The 25894-nt window shown below is 54.1% G+C and overlaps 1 protein-coding gene across 1 annotated transcript in view; it reads right to left on the bottom strand.

Annotated features, from left to right (window-relative positions):
- Positions 1-25894, bottom strand: part of TBCD (tubulin folding cofactor D) — a 133380-nt gene that overhangs the window by 93160 nt on the left and 14326 nt on the right. The window contains exons 7-12 of the mRNA XM_012656443.1: positions 23465-23597; positions 10326-10371; positions 9089-9221; positions 5590-5723; positions 4670-4730; positions 3285-3359 (exon numbers count right to left, since the gene is read on the bottom strand). Of these exons, the coding sequence (XP_012511897.1) occupies positions 3285-3359; positions 4670-4730; positions 5590-5723; positions 9089-9221; positions 10326-10371; positions 23465-23597 (582 nt within the window). The remainder of the gene's footprint in view (positions 1-3284; positions 3360-4669; positions 4731-5589; positions 5724-9088; positions 9222-10325; positions 10372-23464; positions 23598-25894) is intronic.

Below are 25894 nucleotides of genomic sequence, written 5' to 3'. Positions count from 1 at the left end.
AAATTCCAGTTTGTTGTTGGGCAACACTGTTTCACACATACATCAAACAGGCCAAGAAACAAACAGCAACTCCAAAGACAAAAAGAGGAGAAAAAAGAAAACTTTTATCTTTGGCCTTTTTAACCATCATCTCACACAAACCAACTACTTACAGAAGAGCTAAGTACATACACAGAAAAAGTTACTGGAATGCTCTGAATAAGAATGCTTTTTCATTGTTTTTGCTTTTCTATTTAACAAGGTTTTTCTCTCCTTGGAGATTATAGTGAATATGGGCACACTTCAGGCAGAGCCAGAAGTAGGACAGAGAATGCTCCGAAGGCTGGTTTGGTCGTCCCAGACCATTAAAAATGGCCAACCCCTAGCAATACGTACAAAAATGTAAAGTGTGAGTAAAAAATACAAACTAATTTCCTTTTTAAGGTACTTTTAAGAAAAAAAGCCGGGCCTTGGAAGTTTGGGTTCCTGTTTCCTCCCGTTGCAAATTCTCAAGGTTTAGATGGTGGGCAGCGCGTGCCACCTGTAGGGGGCTTGCCTGGGGGCGGGTGGCCTCTCTGCTCCAAGGTGACATTTAGATTCTGAGACAGGAAGTGGAGGTGAACAGTTCACAGTGGCATTTGTTTTTTTTTTTTTTTTAACTTTTTTTTCTCAGTTTAACTTTTCCTTTTTTTGCTGTCTAGTCATCCTCAGTCTTCTGCTTCTTGGTATTGATATTGTCATCCTCATCATCTTCAGCTTCCTCATCTTCATCTCCATCTTCTTCCTCACTATCACCTTCCTCCTCCCTCCTCATCACCCCGCCAGCCTCCTCGCCCCGTTGTCCTCATTAGTGTTCCCACTAGCAGAGCGTCTCTTCCATCCTCCGCCACCTCCTTCTCCTCTTGAGGCCTTGGCGCTGATCTCAGAGCTGGTGTCCACGGCTGCGTCTGACACGGGGGCGACAGAGGCCTGACGGAGGGACTGAAAGGAAAGCAAGAGTTCACGACACTGGCGGTAAGGCTGCCGGAGCCCGCAGCAGCGGAGGTGGCTGAGGGGAGTAGGAAGCTGGACCCGGGAACAATGCAAAGATGGCTTTTCAGGGCAGCCAGTCGAAATATGGACTTTTAATGAATAATTGTAATGCCAATGAATTAAGTCATAAGTAATATTTCACATTCAATAAAAATTTTCCTGAAGTGGTTCAGAAGCTCTCCTAACAATGCGACTCTGGCATTGTAGTGAGAGTAACCGTTTCTTACGCTGATGAGGGCTATTCTGAAGTTTCCATACTTTACTGCCAGCAGAAACATGGAAACACACTTTGCCAAAAAGCAAAACAAATATAGGGCCTTTACGGATTCTGATTAAGGTGATAGCACAGGAATGTTTAGGAAAACTAACTAAATTGCATTACTAGCTGGCAATAAAGCACAGCAATGTTTAGACAGGAGAGTCGAGGAGTAACCGTTCACTCAACAGGTCTCTGGCAAGCGCCTTCCCTGAGGAGACGGCGGCCGACAGACGCAGCCGGCCCTCAGAGCTCCCCGTCCACGGAGACTCAACAACAATGATAACGTCCTCTGAGTCCCACGTTTTACAAGCACCCAAAGGCTGCGTGACCATTTTCAACATCTAACGTGGGTACTTGTTCCTTTAGGATTGTGATTAGAGAGAGGTGTTTTACACTTTCATAAAGATTTAAAAGGATTTGAATGAACTTTACAAAATACCAACACTATGACAACTCAAATACACTAAAACAAACGTCTGTTAGGCCAATGTCTATTCCCGAATTAAATGAGTTCACTGAAGCTGGTGGACAGTCGCTATGTAAAGGTGGCCCCGTCCAGAGGACCTGCCAACGGCGCCACTGCACACTTCATGCCTAGGGGACCCTATCCCCAGGACCAGGGCACAGGGGGAGGCGGCAGCCAAGCACGCTCCTGCCTCAGACCCAAGCCCAGGCGGTCTCGGTGGAGTGGTCACAGCAGAAAACGGTGGGGGCCGTGAGCGGGTACGTGAAACTAGCCAGGACGGAAGAAACAAGACCAAGACTGTGAGCTGGGAGAAGGAACACATAGTCCAGAGAAGCAGTAAATGTGAGAGAGAAGATGTTCGGTGAGTCCACCTGGACATGCTCGGCCTGACTGAGCAGAAGGCTCAGCTGCCAGAGAAGAGCAAGACAGACGTGGAGAGCTGGGCCTGGAACCTGCCACACGGCCGTGAAGGGCGCGGTGTCACCAGCCGGCAGAAGGCCGTGTCCCACCGCCGCCAGGGAGGAGCTCCAGGGACACACGCTGAAATGAGCCAGCAGAAGCACATCGGGAGAGGCTGAAGGCTACTGTCCTCTAACGCAGGCACCCACAAAGCAATCACGGTAAGGGGCGTATGTTTTCTGCTAGGAATGTTTCCGCCAGAAGAGTATTTGCCATACATGCAGCATTTTTCTGAAACAGATGGCCAATATTTGACACATTGTTTCCTACACTCCTTAAATTGTCACTAGGCAGGCTGGAGGCAAACTGCAAGAAACCTGCTCCAGAAGGAAGACAGCACTGCAGGCTGCTCGCGGAGCTGCCCCTGGTGACTGACAGGCAACATGCACGGGAACACCCGACAGTGCTGACAGCGCAGCTCCCACGCCAGTCACAGCCTTGCAGCGACAGTCCCGACGTCCCGGGCTAACGAAGGGCAGCGTGACAGGCCCTGAATGCTGGCGGAGACACTGACACAGCAGGACGAAGAGCCCTCGGGGGCGGGGGACCACCCCACCCTGCGTAGGCTGGGACCCCGCACGCCTCTGCAGGCCACAGACCCCCGAGAGGCCAAGGCAGACGTGGCGTGGCACACGTGGCCGTCTAAGCATAAATTCCGATTCATCAAAATCCAATTCAATTTCAATCTCAGGCCTCAGTCACACTGGCCTCATTTTAGGGTCTCAGCAACACCTGTGGCCAACAGCCATGCTAGGGACAGATCCAGAACGTTCCATCATCCCAGAAAGTTCTCTCTGACGGTGCAGACTTGACTCTTGCTCGGACAACCAGAGTTTTTCCCACGTGTGCATGTTCAAAACTGACTTTTCTTTGTGAATAAGGTTTTCGAATATAGTGGAGTTGATATAAGCAATGTACCAGAAACAGAGTTCCCAAGTTTAACTTCAAAAAGCAGGAAAGGAAGCTTTTGGGGTCCTGACAAAGAGTTCAATTGGAAGAAAACATAAAAGGATATAGGGAAAGAAAAGCCACTGCTTCCATACGTAAGGCTGAGACAGAAACACGTCTCCCTCTGGTCGTCTCACGTACCTGAAACAATCCAACACAGACCCAACCACGTCGTCCGCCAGTTCTTTGGGAAGCCGTCCAGCCATCCTGCCGATTCTGAAACGGAAAAGCAACAACCGTCAGTACTGCTGGCCTGTCGAGGGCGGCACACGCCACACGTGTAAATGTCCCTCCGGAGCACGTGAAGGCAGAGGCTGACCCAAGGCAAGCCCCCTCAGTTCTGCTCAAGAACGCGCCGCCTGCCTGTCAGGGAGCCCGTCGTGTTACGATACGGAGACGGGCGAGGAGCCCACCGCTCTGAGGAGAGGGCAGAGGCAAAGGGGGCGAGTGGGCAGCCAGGGCAAGTGGGCAGGCCACACGGTCCCCTCTGACCGCAACAGCACAGACACTGCCGTTCCCCCGCAGTGAACAGCACTGAGGCACCAGGTGAACACTGAGGGCTTCAACCTAGAGCCCACCACGGTGGGGCTGAGCTGCCCCACTTCCCCCGGGCTCTGACCGAGCCCCCGGCAGCTGTGACGTGGGGTCCAGGCTCCACACAAGGGAGCCCTGGGGCCGGCTCATGGCCCAAGTCCTAGAGACAGACTCGTGGAAAGGGTCCCGGCTAGAAGCCTCCAGGAAGGCCCTCCCCAGCCCTCCCACTGTGCGCCACCCATCTCGCTCAGCCAGACATGTCGGCTGAGACGCTGCGCGTCAGGACAGAGACGCACAGGCCCATGTGAGCCCCACCAGCCCCCGAGCCTGTGGAGGTCTCCCAGGAGAGCTTCCGGTGGAACTCGGCTCCCAGCACCTGCCAGCCCCTCACACCCTGCTGTTTCCTCCACAACAGGGGTCTCCCTGACACCCAAACATCTCTGTGTGGCTCAAGGCCAGGGCTCTGTGCACTGTGTTCACGGCCTGGCCCTGCTGGGTCTGCCCCGCGTCCTCCACCGAGGCACACCAGTCCTGCAGGCACGACCAGGATGACAGCAGCCCCGCCTGCTCGGCTGCCGTGGGGTAGAACAAGATGCTGGCCCTTGCTCACCCCACGAAAGCAGCTGTTCCCAGCACCGTCACTACCGGGGACTGTGCCCCTCTCGTCTGTCGGGGAACAGGAGAGGGTACGGTGATGATGATGTGGAAAAGTAAGGAAGAGAACACTTAAAAGATTTCTTAAAAGGACAAATTTGGCCTGCTCATCATTTTGCACACCCTGGCCAGAAAGGCAAGATGACGAAGGAGACTAAAATTCCACCTCAATAATTATCTTTTAAACTAAGATGTAAAGTAGTAAGCGTAAACTTAAAAATCATTCTTCCCCCAATCTGTGACGGTCTGCGGCTCTCACATCACGTGTGAAGCACTTTAGGATGGGAGGCTGGCAAGTGCCGAGGCGCCTGCCCACCCCACCGCCCCTGGGAACCTACCCTTTGGCGGCAGACCACCGCACCACGGTGTCCTTGTCCTTCAGCCCGACCAGCAGCTGCTCTGTGGAGACAGGAAGCAGGTGAGGCCCACGTGTGCCGCGGGATCACCAGACCGTGTTCCAGATAAAGTCTGAACTCCCCAGCCTTGGGGCACCCACCCTGCATGCTACTCAGAAGAACACCCTGAAGGGAATCATGGTAACAATATTAATTTTAACTATAAGAAAAAAAAAATTCCTTCTCTACATTTTCAAATAATCACATAAGCCAATTTTTGCCACTGTTTCTAAGGAGTAGATTCACCAAAGTAGTAGCAGAGAGCAGCTGCTCGCCCGCCCCAGGAGAAGGCCCATGCCAAGGGCCCCCGCACAGACGAGGGACCCCCAGGGAGGGGGAGGGAGGAGGAGAGGGGGTGGCCGTGCGGGCAGGAGGACCTCCTACCCAGCACAGGAGGGGTGCAGACAGGAGCCAGTCCCACAGTGGCCACAGTGGGGGCTCTGCAGCAGAAGCCACCATGGGAGCAACAGGGCAGTGGGTCAAGGGCTCTATGAGGTGTCAGGTGGTGAAGAGGATTTGAGACGGCTCCTGAGAAAAGTGTGAGGGACAGAGCAGGTGCAGGGGCCAGGGAGCTGGAGACCTTCCTTGCGGGGCTACCCAGCCACCCGGGGCGAGCAGCGCATCCGGGTCAGATGCATGGGAGCCACGTGGCAAAGGGGCTGAGACACGCCAGGTTCCAGGGTACCCGGGAAGAGAAGGTCCAGAAGACAGGCAGGGGCCACGTGCTCAGCAAAGGTGACGGATGGCCAGGTGGTGCCAGCACCAGGAGGGGAAGAAGCGCACGGTTGCAGAGGGAAGGGGAACGGCCCAGATGACGCCCAGGACCAGAGGTGGTCGAGGGAGCATGGCTGTGGCCCACGTACCAATCACGCTCTCCACGCCCTCTGGGACGTCGTCTTCGTGGCAGTCAGAAGGCACAAGGAGCGTCTGCGGTTCAGGCCGCTGCTGAGTGAAGGGCTGCAGATTGGCAGCCAGAGAGCGGCAGCCGCGCTGATACCTGCGCAGAGCGAAGCATGCTCGGGTCAGCCGCTACAATCCGGAGGCTAACACACCCCATCCTGATGACAGGAACCAACACCTTAGTGTCACTTCGAATCTTATTCCACGCACTTGCAGAGGCAGGACGCAAAGGAAGGAGCCTGGAGCGCTGTCGTCAGCTGCCAAGAAACGCAGCTGTGAGCACGCGCCCAGTCCCGAGTCATGTGGTGAGAGCACACATGACAGGAACACCATGGAGGGGCATTCGCACACCTCACCCTAAGAGGCAGGCGGGCGCACACCCTTCCCCGCGTGCTCTGCAGCCCCCTACTGCATGGCTCTGCACAGCTCGAGGTGCTCCCCGCCTCAGTTTCCCCTCTGTAAAACGGACATGCAGTCATGTCCTACCCACGAGGCTGCTACACAGATAAACAGGCAGGTCTGCAAGAAGCACGCAGACCAGCCTGGCACCGAGCAGGGCCCCACACACACTGCCTCTCCTTCTGAAGCCGAGCCCGGGGCAAGCAGCATGGCTGGCTCCCAAGGCGGCCTGCGGCACAGAAGGCGCAGTGCGGGCTACAGGGGGGACACGGGGGGCTGCAGCTTGAGGTCGACTCCTAGAACGTAATCACTTGGGCTCTGGAGACAGCACACAAAACTCAAACACCAGCTCTGATCCATTAACTGTGGCCTTGAGTGACTCATCTTGTTTCTCTGGGCCTAGAGAAATTCCAACTCTGGAAAACGAGGAGGAAGAGAGTGGCGGGCAGTTTCTAAGGTGGCCTGTGCCTGCCCCCGCTCCTGACGTTCCTGTAATCCTCCCCCAGGCGAGGCCCGGGCCTAGGGACCCCCTTCGGATGAGAATACACCAGGAGTAATGGGCAGCCCCTCACGAGATCAGCTCACAAGACTGGCCTCCACTCGGTCACCCTCTCTTTCTCTGTGCCAGGAGGCTGCTGTGCCGTGAGCTGCCCTGCGGAGAGGCCCACACGGGGCTTGACTTTGGGAGCCTTGAACAAAAAGCCTGCAAGACGCTGAACCCTGCCGACAACCACGAGAGGAAGCTGGAAGCAGACGCCCCAGTTGAGCCTGAGATGATAGCAGCCCCGGCCGACACCTTTGTGGAGCCTCGGGACAGACCCTGACCAGAGAAGCCAGCTAAGCCCCGTCCAGACTGCTGCCCCACAGAACCCTGAGGGACAAGATGTGTTGTTTTGAGCTGCTAAATGTTGGGGTCCTCTGTTACACAGCTGCAGTAACTAACGCAGCAGCCATCACAGGACTCGGCAAGCCGCCTCGCGGGTGGCAGGCGCTCACACGCGGCTTCGCTGTGGTCAGCATTCTCCTCGGTGAGCGCGCACGTGGGTCACCTCACAGGAAAAGTGCCCACCATGATGCTCAGCAACCAAAGGCTGAAACTACAAAGATGACAGACTTTCGCCCGCCCTCTGCCACGAACTACAAAACCTGGACAGAGTATGTGACCGCCCGCGGGTAGGCAGGAGGTGACCACCAAGGCAGGGCTGTTATCCTCAGAGGGGAAGCCACAGGGCCTCACCTTCCCCTCTGCTCCCAGGTGCTCTCTGAACTGCGGCAGGAAGGCAGAGTCCAGGGAGCCTCAGTCTCGTTGGGCGGAGCTGCCGAGATAGCGCGATGGGACGGGGTTGGGGAGCAGCAGCTGCTGAGAAGGAACTCCCCAAGTCCGCACAACAGCGCCCTAAGCTGAGCGAGGATGAGGACGGAGGACAGGCCTGGCATGTGTCTGAACAGCGGCGCCAAACGGGGTCATGTGCCATCAGGGTCACTGAGAGCTGGGCCCAGTGGGAGGGGATGGAGGCTCCTTCACTTAAGACCCCTTAAAAGGCCACACCCTGAAGCAGGGACCACACTGCAGGAGCAAGAACAACACCCTTGGAGAACAAGCACTGAGAAAACCCACCCTAACGAGGACTAAACCAAGACTAGGCAGGAAGAGGGAGACGCGCTGGTAACCTCACAGTCTGCCAGAACCAAACTTCATCCTCTTTACAGGAAGATACCGTCGAGAATGGCACTAAAAGATACAGCAAAAATCTAAGAAGAGATGAAAGCGGGAAAAAGATAAGCAAAAGGAAAAATTGAAGAAGATGGAAGAGAGAAAACAAATAGCAAGATGGGAGACTTAAACCCAATCATGCTAAAAATTACATTAACGTGGCAATACGACTGAACAAAGTAATTACCACACTAAATCATTTTCTTTCCCACGTGAACGTTTTAGCACTTGTGGTGGCTGTTTACGGGTCAACCCGACCGGTTACTGGTGGACGCCATTCTGAGCGTGTCTGTGCGGCTGTTTCTGGATGAGACGAACAATTCAGAGTGGCCTCATCCAGTCAGCTTGACTCTCCCCAAATACGAGAGAATTCCTCTCGCCTGATGACCCTTCATCTGGAACACTGGCCGTTTTCTGTCTTCAGACTCAAACTGAAATGTGGCTCTTCCTGGGTCTCGAGCCTGCCGGCCTTCAGCCAGGAGCCACCCACACCAGTGGCTCTCCTGGGTCCCCGGCTGCCAACTCGCGCCACAGGTCTCGGGTCCTGCCAGCTTCCATCACTGCGTACGCCAATTCCTTACTATAAACCTCTTTCTGTGCGTACTCACGCATGCCCTGCTGGTTCTGTTTCTCTGGAGAACACCCTAATACACGTACCGCATCATTCTCCATGGCATTTTAGAAACAGGCACTGACATCCTGTCTAATAAACTTCCTGTAGAATGAGGTGTATGCTGAACACCAAAGGGTATTTCGGTAAATCATCACTAAAACACAACATACTTCTTTGGAATTTGCTATAATTCAGAACAAAGATTGAGCTGAACTTAATCAAATAATTCCTTCCCAAAACACATATATTAATACTCAAAATAAAACTGAACGTTATCAAAAACACAGCACCCTAAGAACGTTAGAAAAGTCTGTGCGTGTAGGAGCCAGTAATCCAAACTCCGTCTGTCAAAGCATCCCCGCAACAGCAAAAACAGTTTCGTTTCCTGAATAAACTCTGAAGAATGAGCTTCGTTTCCTTTGAAAGACGCCTATAACCCAGACTCATCACCCAGGGAAACAGGGCCTGCCCCACGGCAAGCCCAGGCCAGGGAGACCTCACAGAAAATGCAAAGCAACCTGTTTCCTGTCCCCACCCCAGCTTCAGGAAGTCAGAAAATAATCAAAAGGAAAATCATTTCTTTCAAAATCAGAAACACTTTTGAGAGTAAAGCAAAAGATGAAAGCAGAAGACACTTTTCATGAGTCGGCCTTGTCTGCCATCACCGCCTGACGCAAGAGCCACAGCACCAGCCACACCAACGGGCACGTGCCCTGCCAGCCTGCAGGGTACCCACCTCCACGCTGCCACCTTCGGCTTCAGGAAGGTCAGCCCCAGCCGCTGCACGAGCTTCACCCCCAGCTTCCGGAGCAGGGTCTGGTTGCTCTCAGGGAGTCTGCAGCCATCAAGGCACTGGAGGACGGTGGCAGCTGCAAACAAGACACGCTCGCCTCAGAGCAGAGGGAGGAAGCACGCGGGACCCTCCGACTGCACCCCCAGGTGTGAACCTACAGCCCTGAGCCAGATGGTTCCCAGGGACCCCGATCCAGGTGATGGCCTGAGCTCACACTGAGCACAGGGGACCTCGAGAAGAGGGCACAGGGGGTCTGGAGGAGGGGGCGCGGGGTACACGGGGGCCTTGAGGAAGGGGTATGGGGGGAGCCGGGGGGGATGAAGACTGGGACCACAGAGGGGGCCTAAGGCCTGAGGCCGGCTGCCGGGGGGACACAGGAAACACAGTGGGGCTTCCAAGACAGGTGTGAGTATTTGATGGCACTGAGCAATCACTGCTCATTTTCTCAGGCGTGAGGACACCGAGGTCACGTGCAGGAGCCTGTGTTTTAGAGACATGCGCTGAGACACACAGAGGGGACAGCAGGGTGGGGCTGGGAGGAGTATGGGTGGACCAGAGGCCACAGACTAACACTGTGAACCCTGGGACAGAAACACGAGTTTGTTACTCCATGTTCCTCCTCTGTATGTACTGGAGAATTTCCATAATGAAAGACCTTTTTAAAAACGGACTATCATTCAAATGGGAAAGCCATACACCTTCTAAAACACAGCACTCTGAGCTGTTCCTCTTGCTCCCAGCAGTGAGCCCTCTGTGGAGAGCAGCACTGCCCTTATTTTCACAAATCGAGGCTCAGTCTGAAAGTACAGGAATGAGGCAGAAAGCACAGTGTGGCAGCCGTGGCTTAGGAGGGGAACAGCCACTGCAGGGTGCCAAGGGGCCCGCGGCAGACGTGGGGCTGCGTCCAGCATCGCCAGGCTCCGCCAGGTGGGAGACACAGGCAGCCAGGTGTCACGAAACCCAGACCCTCAGCACTTTCCTCTACATCAAATGACCAGGAAAGTTTACTGAAAGTCAAATTATTAAAACACACACACACACAACAAAACCAAAGAAAAATGACAGTGTCCAAATAGACTAACTTTCAGATTTTTATACCTATCACTAAAATGTTACAGACACACACTTGATTGGGCAAACTCGCATCACAAATATACCTCCTCTCAAAAATCAACCTCACCATAGGGTAAACAGTCTTCACGTTTTCCATGTTTGAATATCTGTGCCTGAAAAAAAAAAAAAAAACAAAGCTTTTAAAATGTTGCATATATATTTAGAAGCTTAAAACATAAATATAAATTATCAAAACAATTCATTGCATCTTCCAGAACTTTTTTAAACACTTACCACCTAGGAACAAGAGCACAGCTTCCGTTCATGATAAAGGAAGGAATTATAGCAGACTGGAGAAGAAATCTCCCACGGGTCGTGTCAGAGTAGGGCTATGGTGACACAGTCCAGTCCCTGACCAAGGACAGCCCTGAAACGTGCCCAGGCTGAGGCTCAGGGCACCAGCCTAGGAAACGCAGACACCTCAGCGGGATTTTTTAATTATCCAGGTATAAAGATGAAAAGGATAAAAGTTACACAAAGGTGAGGAGCCCAAGCTTTCACTCGGAAGTCCCATTTATTCTTAGCCGACAAATGAGAAAGGTGACGTCCGCCTCCTCCCTCGGAGCCACTGTGGCCTGGTCACCACACGTGGCCTGGTCACCACACGCGGCCTGGTGCTTCTACCTCACTCGCCACCTCCCGACGCGCAGACCCCACACGCTGCGCTCCGAGTGAACGAACCCGGAGTCCATGGGAACAAAGAGGAGTATCAGATTTTTCCCTAGAATGCTAGTTCCAGCCCTCTGAATTCTCAACCTAAAGTGTTACCCTCTGCTTTGAAATCTGGAAGGTGACGGGGTCATTCACCTAAGTTTCCGAGCCCCTTAATCAAAGAAACCCAGAGCCGAGCACTTCTAAGAAGTCACTAATGAACTTCCTTTCCTTCAGAAAACAGTATTTCACAGGCAAGGCGAGAACTTCTGTTCTAGATGACGCACAGTGCCGCGGCTCCTGCCCCCAGCACACGGCTCACTGCAGCCAGCACATCCTGACGTCCAGCAGCCGCTCAGCCACGGTGAAGAGGACTTCGCTAAATACCGGTGCTTTTTATTTTCAGGACAAACTCTCTAAATTGCTTGATTTTTTAATTAAGTATAGAATAAAAACATCTGTTCCGAAAAAGAGGGAACGTCCTCATACTCTACCCACGGAACCTGCGGAGGGCCTCTCCCGAGTGCTGGGCCGAGACGCAACGGACCAGTGTGGGACGGGCAGGTCTCTGAGCCTCCTCTTCCTCAGCCTCTGTGAAATGGGCAGAGGATGGCACCCACTTCACTGAGCCACCATGAGAACAACACGCAAACGTCCGTCAGACACACGCAACCAAAGACACCAGAAGACTTAACCCCTTTCTCTCTCTCTAGAGAACTGGATGTTAATATTTTCCTACCAAGTTAATGTATTGATAGATACATTCCTTGTTTGCCCAACACCCATTTAACTTTAAGAACTCTTCCATGGATTTAGCGTACGTAAAATACAAAATTAAAAGTTAATTTACTTCACGTAAAACCAAACATAACCAACTTCACATACTGTAAACTTCAGTCATCGTTTGCAGAGCAGATACCTGCTCAGCAGAAATGCTGGGGCATACACGGGCTGTCCTCCCCAAAGGGACCGGGAGCCTGGGGAGCCGGAAGACACCACACATGCTCACAGTCCCCAGGATGGGGCTGGGGCACGTCCACGGTGCGCACCGAGGAGCCGAGAAAAAACTCCACGACGCGCCCACCGCTCCAGCCAGCGCTCGCTGGGGAGCAGGAGCTTGCCGCAGACGGTTGCTGAGGAAGGGCAGGACAGAAACAGACATGAAACACAGCCAGTTCCGTCGGGCACCAGACCCACAGGCAACAGTGGACAGGTACCGCCAGGTCAGGAAGGGCATCGACTCGGTACCCGGGCAGCCCTGTGGGTCCAGGCAGCCCCAGTGGATGCCTGTTGCCTGACTTAGTGTTGACAGAGCTCCCTTTTACTCTCACGAATAGCCAGTTTGGATAAAAATTACATGGTCGCCCTACGTGACAAATACTCCGACACACCTCCCCTCCAGAGCTGGGGTCCGCAGGGTCTATGTCCATCCCTCGCCGCAACCCGCACCCCCAGGACCGTGGTGGGCTGCTCCAACCAGGACAGCCAGGCAGAAGCGAAGCCTCCGACTCCCAATCCCAGGCCGGAAGCCTGGCACCCTGCCAGGGTCTCTCCAGACGCTGCCCCTTGGGACGCTCCTTCCAGGAAGCCACATGGGGCCAGCCACGGTCAACAATCCCTCTGAGCCCCGCCTGTCAAGGTGCCCACTGCACATTTTTCTCAGCCAAGGTCCAGGCGTCTAGGGGCAGAGACAAGCCAACCCCTCCCTACGTCCTGCCTTGTGAGGCCACAGAATCCACCCACGCAATACTGTGGTTGTCCCTTATGTCACCAGCTTTGGGGTGGGCCACTCCGTCACAGATGAACTCGAGAGACCGATATCCCTCCCCGGAGGCAAGGGGAGCTACTCCGCAAGCGTGGACAGCACAGATTCCAACCTGACAAACATCATCCTGGCAGCAGGACAGAGGACACAGGGAAGGAGATGAAAACCAAACAGGTTTCAAGGAGGCTACTGCAGAAGTCCAGGCCCGATACCAAGAGAACTTGGACTAGGAGAGAAGGCAAGCAGGGGACGGAAGGACGGACAGCAGAGATTTAGGAAATAGCTGGGCGTGGTGGCGCCTGCAGTCCCAGCAACTCAGGAGGCTGAGGTGGGAGGATCGCTCGCAGCCAGGAGTTTGAGGCTGCAGTGAGCTGTGATCACTGGGCGACAGAGTGAGACCCTCTTACAAAGAAAAAAAGACTTAGGAGATAGAACTGACAGCACTTGGCAATGGGCTGAAGCACTCTTTGGCTCACTCACTGCAAGACTTTAGATTACTAGGAAACGCCAGAAATGCTCACACAGCATCATTGACCAAATCCTTATAAAGTGTAACACGGCAACATTCCACATAAGAGGCTGTAACACAAGTGACGATGAGTTCTCAGGACAGCAAGTGTCGCTCCTCACAACTGACACGGACACCCCACTCCAGGGCACCCACTGCTGGGCACAGGCAGCACCTGCTGGGCCTCCCTGCCTGGAAACACCTGGCCCAGCCCCCTGCCGTCCCCACACACAGCATGACCAGCACCAAGGCCAGGCTCCCAGGGAAATCTGGGGCAGGGGAGAACTGACACCCTATTGTTGTGCGTAGATTAATTCCTTTTACCCCTACGCTTTCTCTATGACAGAGGAACTGCTCTGGGGAGAATTTCCAGCTGAATTACACAGGATAACTCGTGGGCTCTTGGCACACACAAAGAGAAAAGTCACAGCAGTTCCTGGCTCTCCCGTAACAGGCTTAGGAGGGCAAACGGGACAAAAATGAAGGAACAAAAGTCAATGAAGACAGGGGTTTGTTTCCAGTTCTTTCACAAAAAAGGCCATCCTCACCACACTTCACCCCTGAGAAAGTGTGGTGCTGGTCAGCGCTCTAGTTATCTGATGGTCTTGAGCATTTGCAAGCTAAGCCGTAACACAGAAGGCACACCCCACTTTTCATGAAGGCATAATAGAAACCAACTTAAAACCACCTGCTGAAAAGCACACTACACAGAAGCAATTACACCACTTAGAGAGGAGGCAAAAACACACTACATGGCTAATGAGAAATGACTGTCAGGTCTGTTTTTGTTGTTCTAGAAACTAGCACAGTGCGAGGTGCATACAAAACGAGTTTCTTAGTAATCATTCTAAACTACCACGCCTCTCGATTGCTATCCTCCCCAGCCTGCTTTTCTGCAATGTGCAAACCAGCTTCCCTCCCCGGGGCATGTTCTCCAAGCCCAGTAAATCACAGGCCGTGGAGCTACTTGGGAGCGAGTTTACTCACTGCCAAGCCGGAGATGCTGGTTTGAGACTCCCTTAAGGCACGACCAAGTCAAGGCCAAGAAAAGCACCTCCACCCCAGGCCCTGGGAGAAAGGCCCCCACGCCAACCCTGGCGAGGCTCTCGCTGATAACGAAAGGCTTTTCTGGGAGTCCACTTATCCTCCTGCGAGCCCTGGCCGGCATCTCGTAGACCACTCGGGCCACACTTGCTCTGCGCCAGCGGATCGCCCCATGCCACGGCCCTGCTCCTGGTCTCTCAGGAAGCCACGATATTATAACTAAGCCGGCCGTGTAGCAAGGCTTCTCCCTTTCTGTTTTCCTGCGTTCTGCTCCGGAGCTAAGAGGCAGTGTGATGGGAAACAACCAACTGCACGCACCACCCTCCCCCACTGCAGGCTCAGGAAGCCACTCAGGCCACTGGAGAGGGAACAGCGTAGACACAGAAGAGGGTCCTCAACACCAGCAGCGCCAGTCTAGGCCAGACGCCACTCAGAACATGGCCCTGGGTCCTCGCCTCGGCCGCCACGAGCCTGCCAGGCCGGACATTGCGTGGAGTGAAGCAAAGCCCCAACTTCACTGCGTCCTCCGCCCAACACGCGAAGGCACTTCACAGAGGACTCTCGTAAACCCAAGGCTCCACCCCCAGCAGTACAATGGGAAAGAACCCGCCTACCACAACACAACTGGAGTCTAGAAAATTACAACTTCTGCCCATTTGCTGGTTTGCCAAAATAAAAGTGAAGGGCATGGTAAAGGGACCCCATCCTCACCCCAAGAAATAACAGTAGCCAGTGCCAGACGGGGCGCTGGGGAACAGAAGGCAGGCCTGCCCTGAGGTGGGCGCCGTGTCCTGCGCCGCAGCAGCCGGGGCACCACCTGCCCCCAGAAGCGAGCACATGCCTGCTCTCTCAGGACGGCCACACGCCACCCGGGAAAGAGGAATCTACGAAAGTGAAAAGCTTAACTGTTGAAACTGAGTTTTCAATGGCTGGGTAAACAGCTGATTAGAATCAGGTAGCACCCAGAGTGAAAAGTATACTATTTCTGGTAAAAATAAATTTGTGACAAATAAATTACAAATAATTCTAAGTATACAAACATAAAAATAAACTTTATATGAAATGTTTAAAATGAAATAAAAATAATCACATCTAGCTTCTACCTTCCCATAACGTATTCACATTGTTACCTAACCTTGGAGTGTCAGCTAAACACCACTCACCCTCACAGACGGGCCCCCAGCCCAGCACATCCCAGACTGCAGTCTGCGTCTTCGTTTGCAAAGCCCGGCAGCACAGCCTGCAAAAGTGAGCTCAGAAAACACTAGACGGACCAGGCGCGGTGGCTCACGCCTGCAGTCCCAGCTACTCAGGAGGCTGAGGTGGGAGGATCACTTGAGCCCAGGAGTTCGAGGCTGCAGCGAGCTGTGACTGAGCCACTGTACCCAGCCTAGGCAACAAAGTGAGACCCTATCTCTTAAAAAATGTTTAAAAAGAAAAAAGTAAAACACTGGACAACTGTGACGTCCTATCTTTGTCATTTACGGACACCATTTTTCACCTTCATCGGGTGTTCGTAACAGTCGGGCACCACAGAGCACGCTCCTGTGCACGAAGGACTGCACATGACGACAGTGGTCCCATGAGATTGTATCTTATCAATATTTTCTACGTCTGGATGTGTTTACATACGTGAATACTTAACACTGCGTCACAGCTGCCTGTGGTATTCCGCAGTCACGTGCTGTCCCTGTGTGCAGCCCAGGAGCGAGTCTGACCCAGACACCCTGGGTGTGCAGCAGGCTGCAGCACCTCGGTTGTGGGAGTGCAGAACCCAGCGACCAAACCGCCCAATGACCCACTTCTCAGGACGTGTCCCCTCGTTAAGCAGCACATGACTGTATTTTATTGCTCACTGGCTTTTTCAAATGTTCTAAACAGCCCACATAGTAATCTAACAGCCATAAAAGAGCAAACTGCATTACCATTTCTAGTTTAAATAACTCTCATCACTGAGCGTCTGGGCTGCCTCTGGGCTCACTATCCTGAACAGCCCAGCTTTTGAGGCCAGGGACCGGCAACGGGGCCAAGTGAGGTGTGACTCCACCCAGATGTGAGCCTCACTGGGTCTAAGCAAAAGCATGTCACTGACTGGGAGCAGCCACACAGAGGGGAAGCGCCGGAACTGGGTTTTTAACCATCCCTGTCACTGTGAGAACTGCAAGTTTAGGAAAGCTAAAAGAGCTTTTACCATGTGTAACAGCAGCAAAAACGACGTCACACACAGCTATCTCCAGGCCATAAAAAGAAAACTATGACTAGGAAAGACTTGTAGAGAGCAGGAAAATCAGAGGATCAGTCTTAGAGGCAGACCCAAATTTAGCAGAATTCCAGTCCCTCTCAAATATGTCTCTGTTACTACCACACTTCAATTCCTAATAATTTTTAGATTAAAAACAACCATTTTTTGCCAGGCGCAGTGGCTCACGCCTGTAATCCTAGCACTCTGGGAGGCTGAGGCGGGCGGATTGTTTGAGCTCAGGAGTTTGAGACCAGCCTGAGCAAGAGCGAGACCCCGTCTCTGCTAAAAATAGAAAGAAATTAATCGGACAACTAAAAATATATAGAAAAAATTAGCCGGGCATGGTGGCACATGCCTGTAGTCCCAGCTACCCGGGAGGCTGAGGCAGAAGGATTGCTTGAGCCCAGGAGTTGGAAGTTGCTGTGAGCTAGGCTGACGCCACGGCACTGTAGCCCAGGCAACACAGTGAGACTCTGTCTCAAAAAAAAAAAAAAAAAAAAAAACCATTTTTCAATCAATTGACAACCACCAAAAAGCAATGACTGCACATTCACCATTTGCCTAAGGTGCCAACGTACGAAAGATGCACGCCACACCATTCCTGCTAGAGAACCCAGTGGCAACAGGAAAAATGAAATAACGCATCATCCCTAAGCCAACTGGGCCACCCACGGGAGCCTCGGTACAGGCAGGGAGTGACCATGGCACAGGGACATCCCAGGAACCTGAAGGACGTCGGAGAAGCCGGAGCGCAGGCTCAGGGCTGGAAGCCAGAGAGGGCCTGAGCTCCAGCCCTGAGCCCAGCGAGAGGAGGGGGTTCCGACAGCCACGAGGCTAGTGGACGTGGCTGCTCAGGCGCGAGGGATGCCAGCCCCACGTGGAAGTGGAAAAAAGGAGACGCAGGGAGGCAAGGAAGGAAGGATGGGCAGAGAAGGATGAGGCTGTGCTGACGCCCAGTCTCCAGGACAGTACCACTGACACATGCCGAGGGGCAACAGGACACACAGGGGCCTCAGTGGGTAGAAACAAGCGTGAGGACCAAGAACACCATGGCTGAGAACCTGTGGACCCAGACGGTCGGGGGCAGAGAAGGGCCCGCAGACACTAGCTCGCTGGTCAAAGACACCAGGACGTGCTTCGGGGCACTCTGCTGGCCTCGCCCCGAGCCCACCGCTGGCGAGGTGACCTATGATGCGGGAGGCAGGGGACCCGTCAGCATGGAGGGGCACAGCAGAGGCAGCCTGGGCAGGGCCTGGCTCTCCACATAGGGGAGCCGCGAACCTTCCGGCAGGACTAGCCACGGCCACCTGGGAACACTGGCTCTGCACACACAGGCCGTGGAGCCCCGTGCGATCCTGAAAAGGACCAATTTTCAAAACAGTGTTGACTACCCAAAGGTTCTTCAAGAAAGAACAGGAAAAACAATTCTAAGCAAAGTCAATTCCCAGATCACTCATTCCTCAGTATGGAAAGTACAGAAAGAACACAGAGCACATGCACAAGATGGTTCTTTCTACTGCTGACACGATTCTCCTACCAGCTCAGCCGCGCTGTGCTGCCAGCCAGCGAGACCCGCCAGGGGTCACGGCTTCTGTGCCTACCGGACAGTCAGTCACACAGACACACACAGCAAGGGAAAAGTGACAGGCAGACAGAGGTGAGTTGGGATTCATGGGGGCTGAAGTGCCACAAGTACACCCAACAGACCCACAGAACTGGGCTCTAGAACCAAGGTCAGAAGTCAGGAAATAAAGGTCAGGAGTGAATGGGATGAGATGGCAACAGCCGTGGCCACAGCCTGAGGGCCACCTGTCAGAGGGAGGGTCAGGGAGGTGTGGGCAGCCATGTGTCATAAACCTGCAGACCAGGTAGGTGCCTGTGGCTCTATCCTGCTCAGTGCCAGCCAGGTGTGCGGAGCAGGCCCACCGTTTGGCTTGAGTGTTTGTTTCCGCATCTCCAAAATGAGAGTAAGGCCTAGGACCCACGAGTCCCTTCCCCACGGCGAGACCTCGTGTGGGCTGCCTGTGAGCACACGCCCGCAGCGCCAGCAGAAGCAAAGGTGGGCGGCACACCGCACAGGTTCCCACAAGACGCATGCCTGCGCTGCCCGCCCCACGGAGAACACCGAGCTATGGGGAGCTAAGACAGCGCCGGAGCTGGCTGCTCAAGGTCCCAATTTAAAGCACAAGGAACCTGACCAAGCATAATTTTAGGTTCCTTATTTCCCCTGAATCCTATAAGAGCACAAACTCTGAAAAGCGTCCATGTCCAAATGGTCCTTACCAAATTTTCTCCACCTAAAACCCCACACTAAGCAAGCGCCACAACTAAAAAGGACACTGTGGATAATGTGTCCTCTGGCCACACTGAACCCTAAATGGAACAGGAGGGTGCTAGTCTCCAAAGGGTCCTAAAAGAAAAGAAATCAAAGCCTAGATAAGAAATGTTTTGGATAATCAACTGGCTTCTTTTCATCTTCAAAGCGCTGAACATGCGCTAATTAGCCTCACACCACCCTCTGAGGTAAGAGCGGTGGCTTCCCTTCCAGGTGGGGCACAGGCAGCACGGTGCTTCACCCTTGCCCCGGGTCAGCAGGAGAGCCGGAGTCAGCAGAGGCCCGGGGCAGAGCCCTGACAACAACAGCTCAGTCTGAGGTTCCCGGTGCCTCCCATCTGCCCACGCAGAACCCAGCCCACAGCCACTGGTCCCTGGGCATCTGCTCTTATTTTTTAAACTATACGCAAGAGTAGCTTCGACTCGACATCTCCCCTCCTGAGTGCCCAGCAGCAGGCTCAGGGTGGGACTGGAGGCGCTGCCATTACTCGGCTTTCCTGGTTTTTAACACTTGTTTGTGACTATTTTGTTCTTTCACAAGACTTCGGCTTTTATCAATGATAAAAAAACAAAGAAAGAAAGAAACTGTGAAGGGGAGACACGACCCTAATGGCTGGTACACAGAAGAGCACGTTGCTGCCACTAGTCCCACCAGCCACACCAGGGAGCAGCCGTCAGTGTGGTGAAAGCCAAGGCTTTAAGCCAGTGCTTAAAGTGGGACTAAACCCAGGGTGTCTGCACAAGCCAGAGTAAAGGGGCCTGCCAGTGAAATTAAGTTGCCAAATGCTTGTTTCCCTCTCACAAGAGTTAAAAATCGTCCCTGCAGGAGAACCACGCTTCGAGGGAAATAAAAACCAAGCCTTGGTTTCGACGGTACTTGTCGGGAGTTCACCTGTTTCGCCTAGCCCACACTAATGAACAGGTGGATGAAAACGGAGCCAAGTGCATCAAAGGAAGCAGACGCAATCCTGCAGCACAACACACCTGCAAGTTTCGTCATGCGCGCAGCACGCCCAGCCCTCTGCCTGCGGTTCTGACAAGCCCAGGGCGAAACCTTCCCACCCGCTCGCGCCCAACACAGCTTCCTCCTGCTGGGGGACCTCGGTCAGACCAGACCGACCCTTCGAAAAAGAAAAGGAAACAACATGCACAACCCCAGCCGACTTGAGACTTTCCAGAAGAAACACGGGTCTCAGGAGGCTCTGGGAGGGATGTGCTGGCACCAGGAGCCGCCAGGGGCCGTTGCCTCACAGTTTCATTCATTCACTTCCCAGGGATTTCAGAGGCTGCGTCAGACAATTGCTCACTCTCACTGGGGGCCAACTGCCCAAGTGCTCTGCCCCAAACAGCAGGCAGAGCTGCATCCTCTTCAGCCTTTGCCAACACATGCCCAGCTGGGTGGCGGAGGCTTAGCTTTAAGCCTTTGAGAAAACCTTTCCACACCTCAGGAGGAAGGGGCAAAATGAGAAGTTCTCTCCCCCTAATGTGGAACTTGGAGATGTCAAAATAAAAAGCACCTCCCCAATCTTGGCTGGTTTGATTCCACTAAAAAAATTCAACCCACTCCAACAGCTTCAGAGGAGCAGGGGCAGCAAGTCTGGCCCTCCTCTGGGTACTCTGAATGCAACCTGTATACCGTGTTGCCTCCTCTCCTAGGGAAGGAGAGACAGAAAACTTGGAAACAATCTAGAAAAAAGCAACAAGATGATCAAAAAAGTAAAAAAAAGAACCTGTGGGCAAAGTGATTGCAAAACTGGACAAAAAGTGGCCACCACAACCTTCCCAAGCTGAGAAGACTTCTGAGCTCCGAGGAGCTGGGCTAGGGGACAAGGCACGGAAGCTGGCAGACACCGGGATGCTGCCAGGACACAGCACCAAGCGCTCAGGCAGCCTGCACACGGAGGCCTCTCCTGCCTGCAGATCACAACTGGCTCCAGCTCGATGGTCAGGGCACCCTGCTGACCCTACCAGGCCGACCTCTGTCATATGTGAACATGGCCATGGGCAAGGGAGGACAAGGCAGGGGACAGGGGTGATGGGGTTGGGGGAGACACTCCCAGGCCAGGCTGGCAAGGAGCTGGCTACAGGAGCCCCCAGAAGCCTGTCAAAAATGAAGCTTCCTGACAGGGTGAAGGTGGTCTAAGAACTCACCTGAGCAAGGCCAAACATGTTTACCTCTCAAAGCAGCCCCCACGTGTGGGGCAAGTCCAGCGTCCTACCCTGCAGGGCCACCATGCACCGATGAGCTCCCGTTACATTTTGTTAGACCTTCCACTTGTTTTCCTGACCTAAAACTTTTCAGTAAGACTCATGGCAAAAATTAAGAATCCAGGCTGGGCACAGTGGCTCACGCCTGTAATCCTAGCACTCCGGGAGGCCGAGGCAGGAGGATTGCTCGAGGTGAGAAGTTCAAGACCAGCCTGAGCAAGATCGAGATCCCTGTCTCTACTAAAAATAGAAAGAAATTGGCTGGACAACTAAAAATATACATAGAAAAAATTAGCCGGGCATGGTGGCGCACGCCTGTAGTCCCAGCTACTCGGGAGGCTGAGGCAGGAGGATCGCTTGAACCCAGGAGTTTGAGGTTGCTGCGAGCTAGGCTGACGCCATGCACTCTACCCAGGGTAACAGAGCAAGACTCTGTCTCAAAAAAAAACAAAACAACAACAAAAAAAAGAATCCAGTTACACCCAAACCTTCAAATTAACCATCTCAATCCACCCGCTCCACCGGAATCACCTGAAGCATAAACGTACAACATCCCGAGGATCCACCGACCAACAGCACAGCGGGCACACACCTGACACATCAGACCCCACCCTCACCGCTCCCCATACCCAGCCACCAAAGGCCAGCCTCAGCCTGCACTGACCTCCACTAGCACAATTAAACCAACAATCACGACAAAATCCCCTTTAGGCACCTCCCCACACAACCGGAGCAAGGGGCGCTTGAGGGCACGCCTGTCACCTGTACTCGTAGCCCCCAAACGCCTGGCAAGGCAGGTGCTCTCAATTCCACCAACACGTCAGGCATGCAGCCAAAAACACTTTTCTCAAAAAGTCAGAAAGAAAAAGATTCAAATGATTATTTAAAAATTTTAAAAACTATTGTTACACGCCCAAGGGAACTGAAAGCTAAGTTCAAACAAAAGCTTTCAAGTGGAGGCTCACAGCAGCCTCACTCGCTATAGCCACAAACACCCACACACTGGGCTATCATTCGGCCACAGAAATGAAGCTCCGACGCAGGCTGGGCAAGAGCCGCCAGACACACAAGGTCACGCGGTGTGAGCCCATTTATGTGAGGTGTCCCCGACAGGCAAACCCACAGACAAGGTGGATCAACGACGCTAGGGGCTGAGGAGTGACCACTCAGGGGGTAATAGGTTTCTTTCTGGGGTGATGACAGCGTCCTGGAATTAGATAATAGTGACGGTTGCACAACCTGTGAATATTCCAAAAACTACTGAATTATTCGCTTTAAAAGGATGCATTATTTGTGGCATACAAACTACATTTGAGGTTTGAGAACTGCCGTACGACATCACACGTGTGTGGAGGCTGGAAGAGGCCTGAAGAAAGCAGATGTCGCCTTGGCAGAGCCAGGATTAGAAAATGTTTTTCTCTTCCCAGGTTTCTTTCTTACGTGTTTTGACAGATTCCCATCATCTGAATGGCCACCTTCCCAAAGACAATGGCAACACGGCTGGAAGAAGCAGATGTTGAGGACGTTTACCCGACGCAACCAGCAGGAAAGCAAAGGGGCTGCGGCGAGCGGACGAGGGGGTCCAGCGCAGCGTCCCCCCAGGCTTGCTCAAGCCCAGGGATACTGCACCATCAGCCCCACTCTCCACCCAGCCCCGGCAGCTTCCCACTCCTCCTCAGAACCTGCAAGGACGCAGACAGGACCACCTGAGACGCTGCGCTCGGTCACGCACTCCAAAGCACCCTGCTCTCCTCGGGGGGCTGCCGCGACGTCAGAGACAAGGACAAGAGCTGCTCTCCAAGTCTCCCCACTGCAATTAAAGAAAGAGGTAGGTCTGTCCCCCAGACACTGGGGGCCACAGAGGGCTGCTGGCTCCCTCTCCGGAGAAGGCTGGCCTGGGAGCTTCGCAGCCTTGACCCCCAGGCCTCATCCTCTTCTGCAAAACTTAAACTAGATCTTTTCTCCTCCATAGCACTAGAAAAGGCAACGCAACAGACAAGCAAAGAAAGGGCCAGTCAAGGCTGGAGGCGGGGCACCTGCTGGGCACCTTCAGGGTCTGTGTTAAACACGGGCATCACAAACAGCCTAACCCGACCATTTGAACAAAACCAAGTTTCAAATCACCTGCCTCATTTCATTAGAGCTGGTTCTGATAACTGTGCTGTATAACAAAATTAAGCAGGAGAAAACCAGAGGAGACACTTGCCCGAAAGGCAGGCACCACTGCCCTCTGGTGGCGAGCGCAGGGACGAGGCCGGCTGGTTAACGAGGCAGGACCCACAGCTGCGGAGCAAAGACCGTCCAGGACCCTGCCAGGGCTAAACAAACCTGACCAGGTTCCAATCACTTCAAAACGGAATGGCATGTAAACCACGTTCCACAGTCCTGCGTGAAGCACCATTTATTTCCCTGCTGTCTCCAGACCCTGAGGCTGTGCCCCGGGGCAGTGCTTACCAGGGCCTGCAGCGTCCCGTCTATGGCGATGACCCCCTCAAGGGTCTGGAAGGAGGAGCAGGCCAAGGTGCACAAGCTCCAGTCCAGGAAACCTGCCATCTTCTGCTGCTTGACGTCCGGGCGTGTGATAAATCTGCCAGAAGGAAACGGCACAGCGTGTCACAGTGTAGCCCGATGGAGGCCTCCAACACCAAGAACCTCCCTCCCCACGTCTCAGCGGCCCCTCAGTGCACATGCCCCTCACCGCGTCCTCCCAATTCGAAACACTGTGCACAGACGTCTGCTCTTGTCAGATCTTCCCGCTCCAACCCAAGAAACGAAGTCACTGTCCAGAACACGACCTCTCTCGGGTCACACAGGCCTCACTGTCCCGTCTCCTCCCTGGACCCAGCTCCGCATCCCTTAACCTCAGGAACCCATGCTCCCGGCCCCATGACCTCGCACCACACAGGCCTGTTTCTGCGTCCCAGCCCCTCACACAGAGCTCCCGCCAGCGTCCCATAGTCCTCCCTCCCAGACACGGCCTCGGGTTCCTCTTGTGGCCTGGCCTCAGCTGACCACATAGAGCTCCCAAAACAAAAACCTGTGCCCTCTTCCTTCCTCCACCAGCAGCTCTGCCCAAGTGACTTGAGACTGGCCCTACCACATAGAGACCAAGGCAAGACCCTGCCCTCCGCAGCTGACACTCGGGAGAGAAACAGTAAACAATGGAGGAAAATCGGGGTGAGGGCAGGTACAGAGGCAGCCTCCAAGGGCACATGCCAGGGAGGCTGCAAAACCCAGTGGAAAAGGTCTACTGTCCAAGGTGGTGGCAAGAGCCACAGCCCAGGGGCTAAAAGGCGCTCAGGGGACTGGAGGAAGACAAAGGAGCCGGTGTGGCTGGGAGCAGAGAGTGGAGGCACGAGCGAGGTTGGCCAGGCTATGCCAGTGGGCCTGACGTGCGCCCTGACTGCACTTTTGCAGGTAGGTGGGAGGGACGCGGGAGGGCGGTGGGTAGCAGGTTCCTCCAGAATGATGGGCCCTCTCACAAGAAGGGGCTGGGGAGGGCCAGGCCCACTAGACAGCCTCAGGGAGCCCCCCAGGCAGCCGCTACACAAGCCCAGAGCTCAAGTGAGATGCCAGAGCTGAGCTGCCAGGCTGAGATGCCTCCCGCTGATCCCGCCCCAGCGACCAGAGCCAGGATGGGACACCCTCACCCCACCCACCCCAGTCACCAGAGCCAGGATGGGACGGCCTCCCCCCACCCACCCCAGTCACCAGAGCCAGGATGGGACGGCCTCCCCCCACCCACCCCAGTCACCAGAGCCAGGATGGGACACCCTTCATCTCTGCTGCTCCCTGGCCATGGGGCCCTCTTGGTCTGTCCACCTTGCAGCCCTCTGTCTGGCCTGTCCAGTTGGGCCACATTAGAGCCAGCTGCAGGCTCCATGGCAGCAAACCCTTCCAGAGCACACACCTGCTACGTTCCTGCGTCAGGTTCCTCACATGACACTCAAAGAACAGAAACTCTGCCAAGCCAAGATGGATGCTGGCAGCTGTCAACTTCCCATGAACAGTGAGGACCCCATCCCCAGGCCACCGTTCACATCGTATACACCTGGGGAGGGGCTAGGCGTTAATGCCGAGAAACAAATCCCTATTTCCAAATGTTTCGGCTCCACTCCTGCTGGGCCTCACTGGTCCTCACACTCGTGCCAGGTTGTGGCTGACCAGGGACAGCACCCACAGGAACTCCGTGCCCCACTGAGGCTCACAGCAAAGCCCCATCATTGCCCGGTCGAAGAGTCCACCGTTAAACTCCAGGAAACCTGGAGGTCGTGCAGGCAGAGCAAGCAAAGGCTCTAAGAGTGCTCTTGCTGCTCCCCTGACCAGGGTGCAGGCCCGGAGATGCCACTCGGTCACCAAGGGTTTTGGTCAGACTTTAGGATACTGGTTAAAAAGATAAACTCACGTGCCCTTCGCAGGAAATTTAGCTTCAGTGGATCTGTGAAGGGGACCCAGGGATTCCATTTGAAATCTGCACTTCAGGGCGAGAGCCTGAAAGTCTCAGGGGCGTATGGACACCATGCCAATTTCCCTGGCACCATTTCCGGTGCCAATAGGATAAGGGCAGTGACTGATGCCACCTGACCCTCAGCCTGACTCCAAGTACCCCGTGCAGGTGCCACCCAGCTGAGACTGCCCGGCAGGGCGGGAACCCTGAACCACCGGAGACAGAGCCGCACCTCCACGCACGCTTGTGCCCCAGGCTCCCCTCTGGAAAACTGTGCGTCCTGAAGACCCAGCTCAAACCTGCCTCCGCCACCCCCACACCGGCAGGCAGCACAGAGAAGCCCGGATGGTACACCCTGTACACATGCATCTCACTCAAGTCCATTCTCCACTGGAATCATACAAGGTGAGTTTCCAAATTAAGGTGGAAATCTGAGG

The sequence above is a fragment of the Propithecus coquereli genome, unplaced genomic scaffold, assembly GCF_000956105.1.
Source record: "Propithecus coquereli isolate 6110/MARCELLA unplaced genomic scaffold, Pcoq_1.0 Scaffold501, whole genome shotgun sequence".
Lineage (NCBI taxonomy): Eukaryota > Metazoa > Chordata > Mammalia > Primates > Indriidae > Propithecus > Propithecus coquereli.
This window is presented reverse-complemented; position numbering and strand designations above follow the sequence as displayed.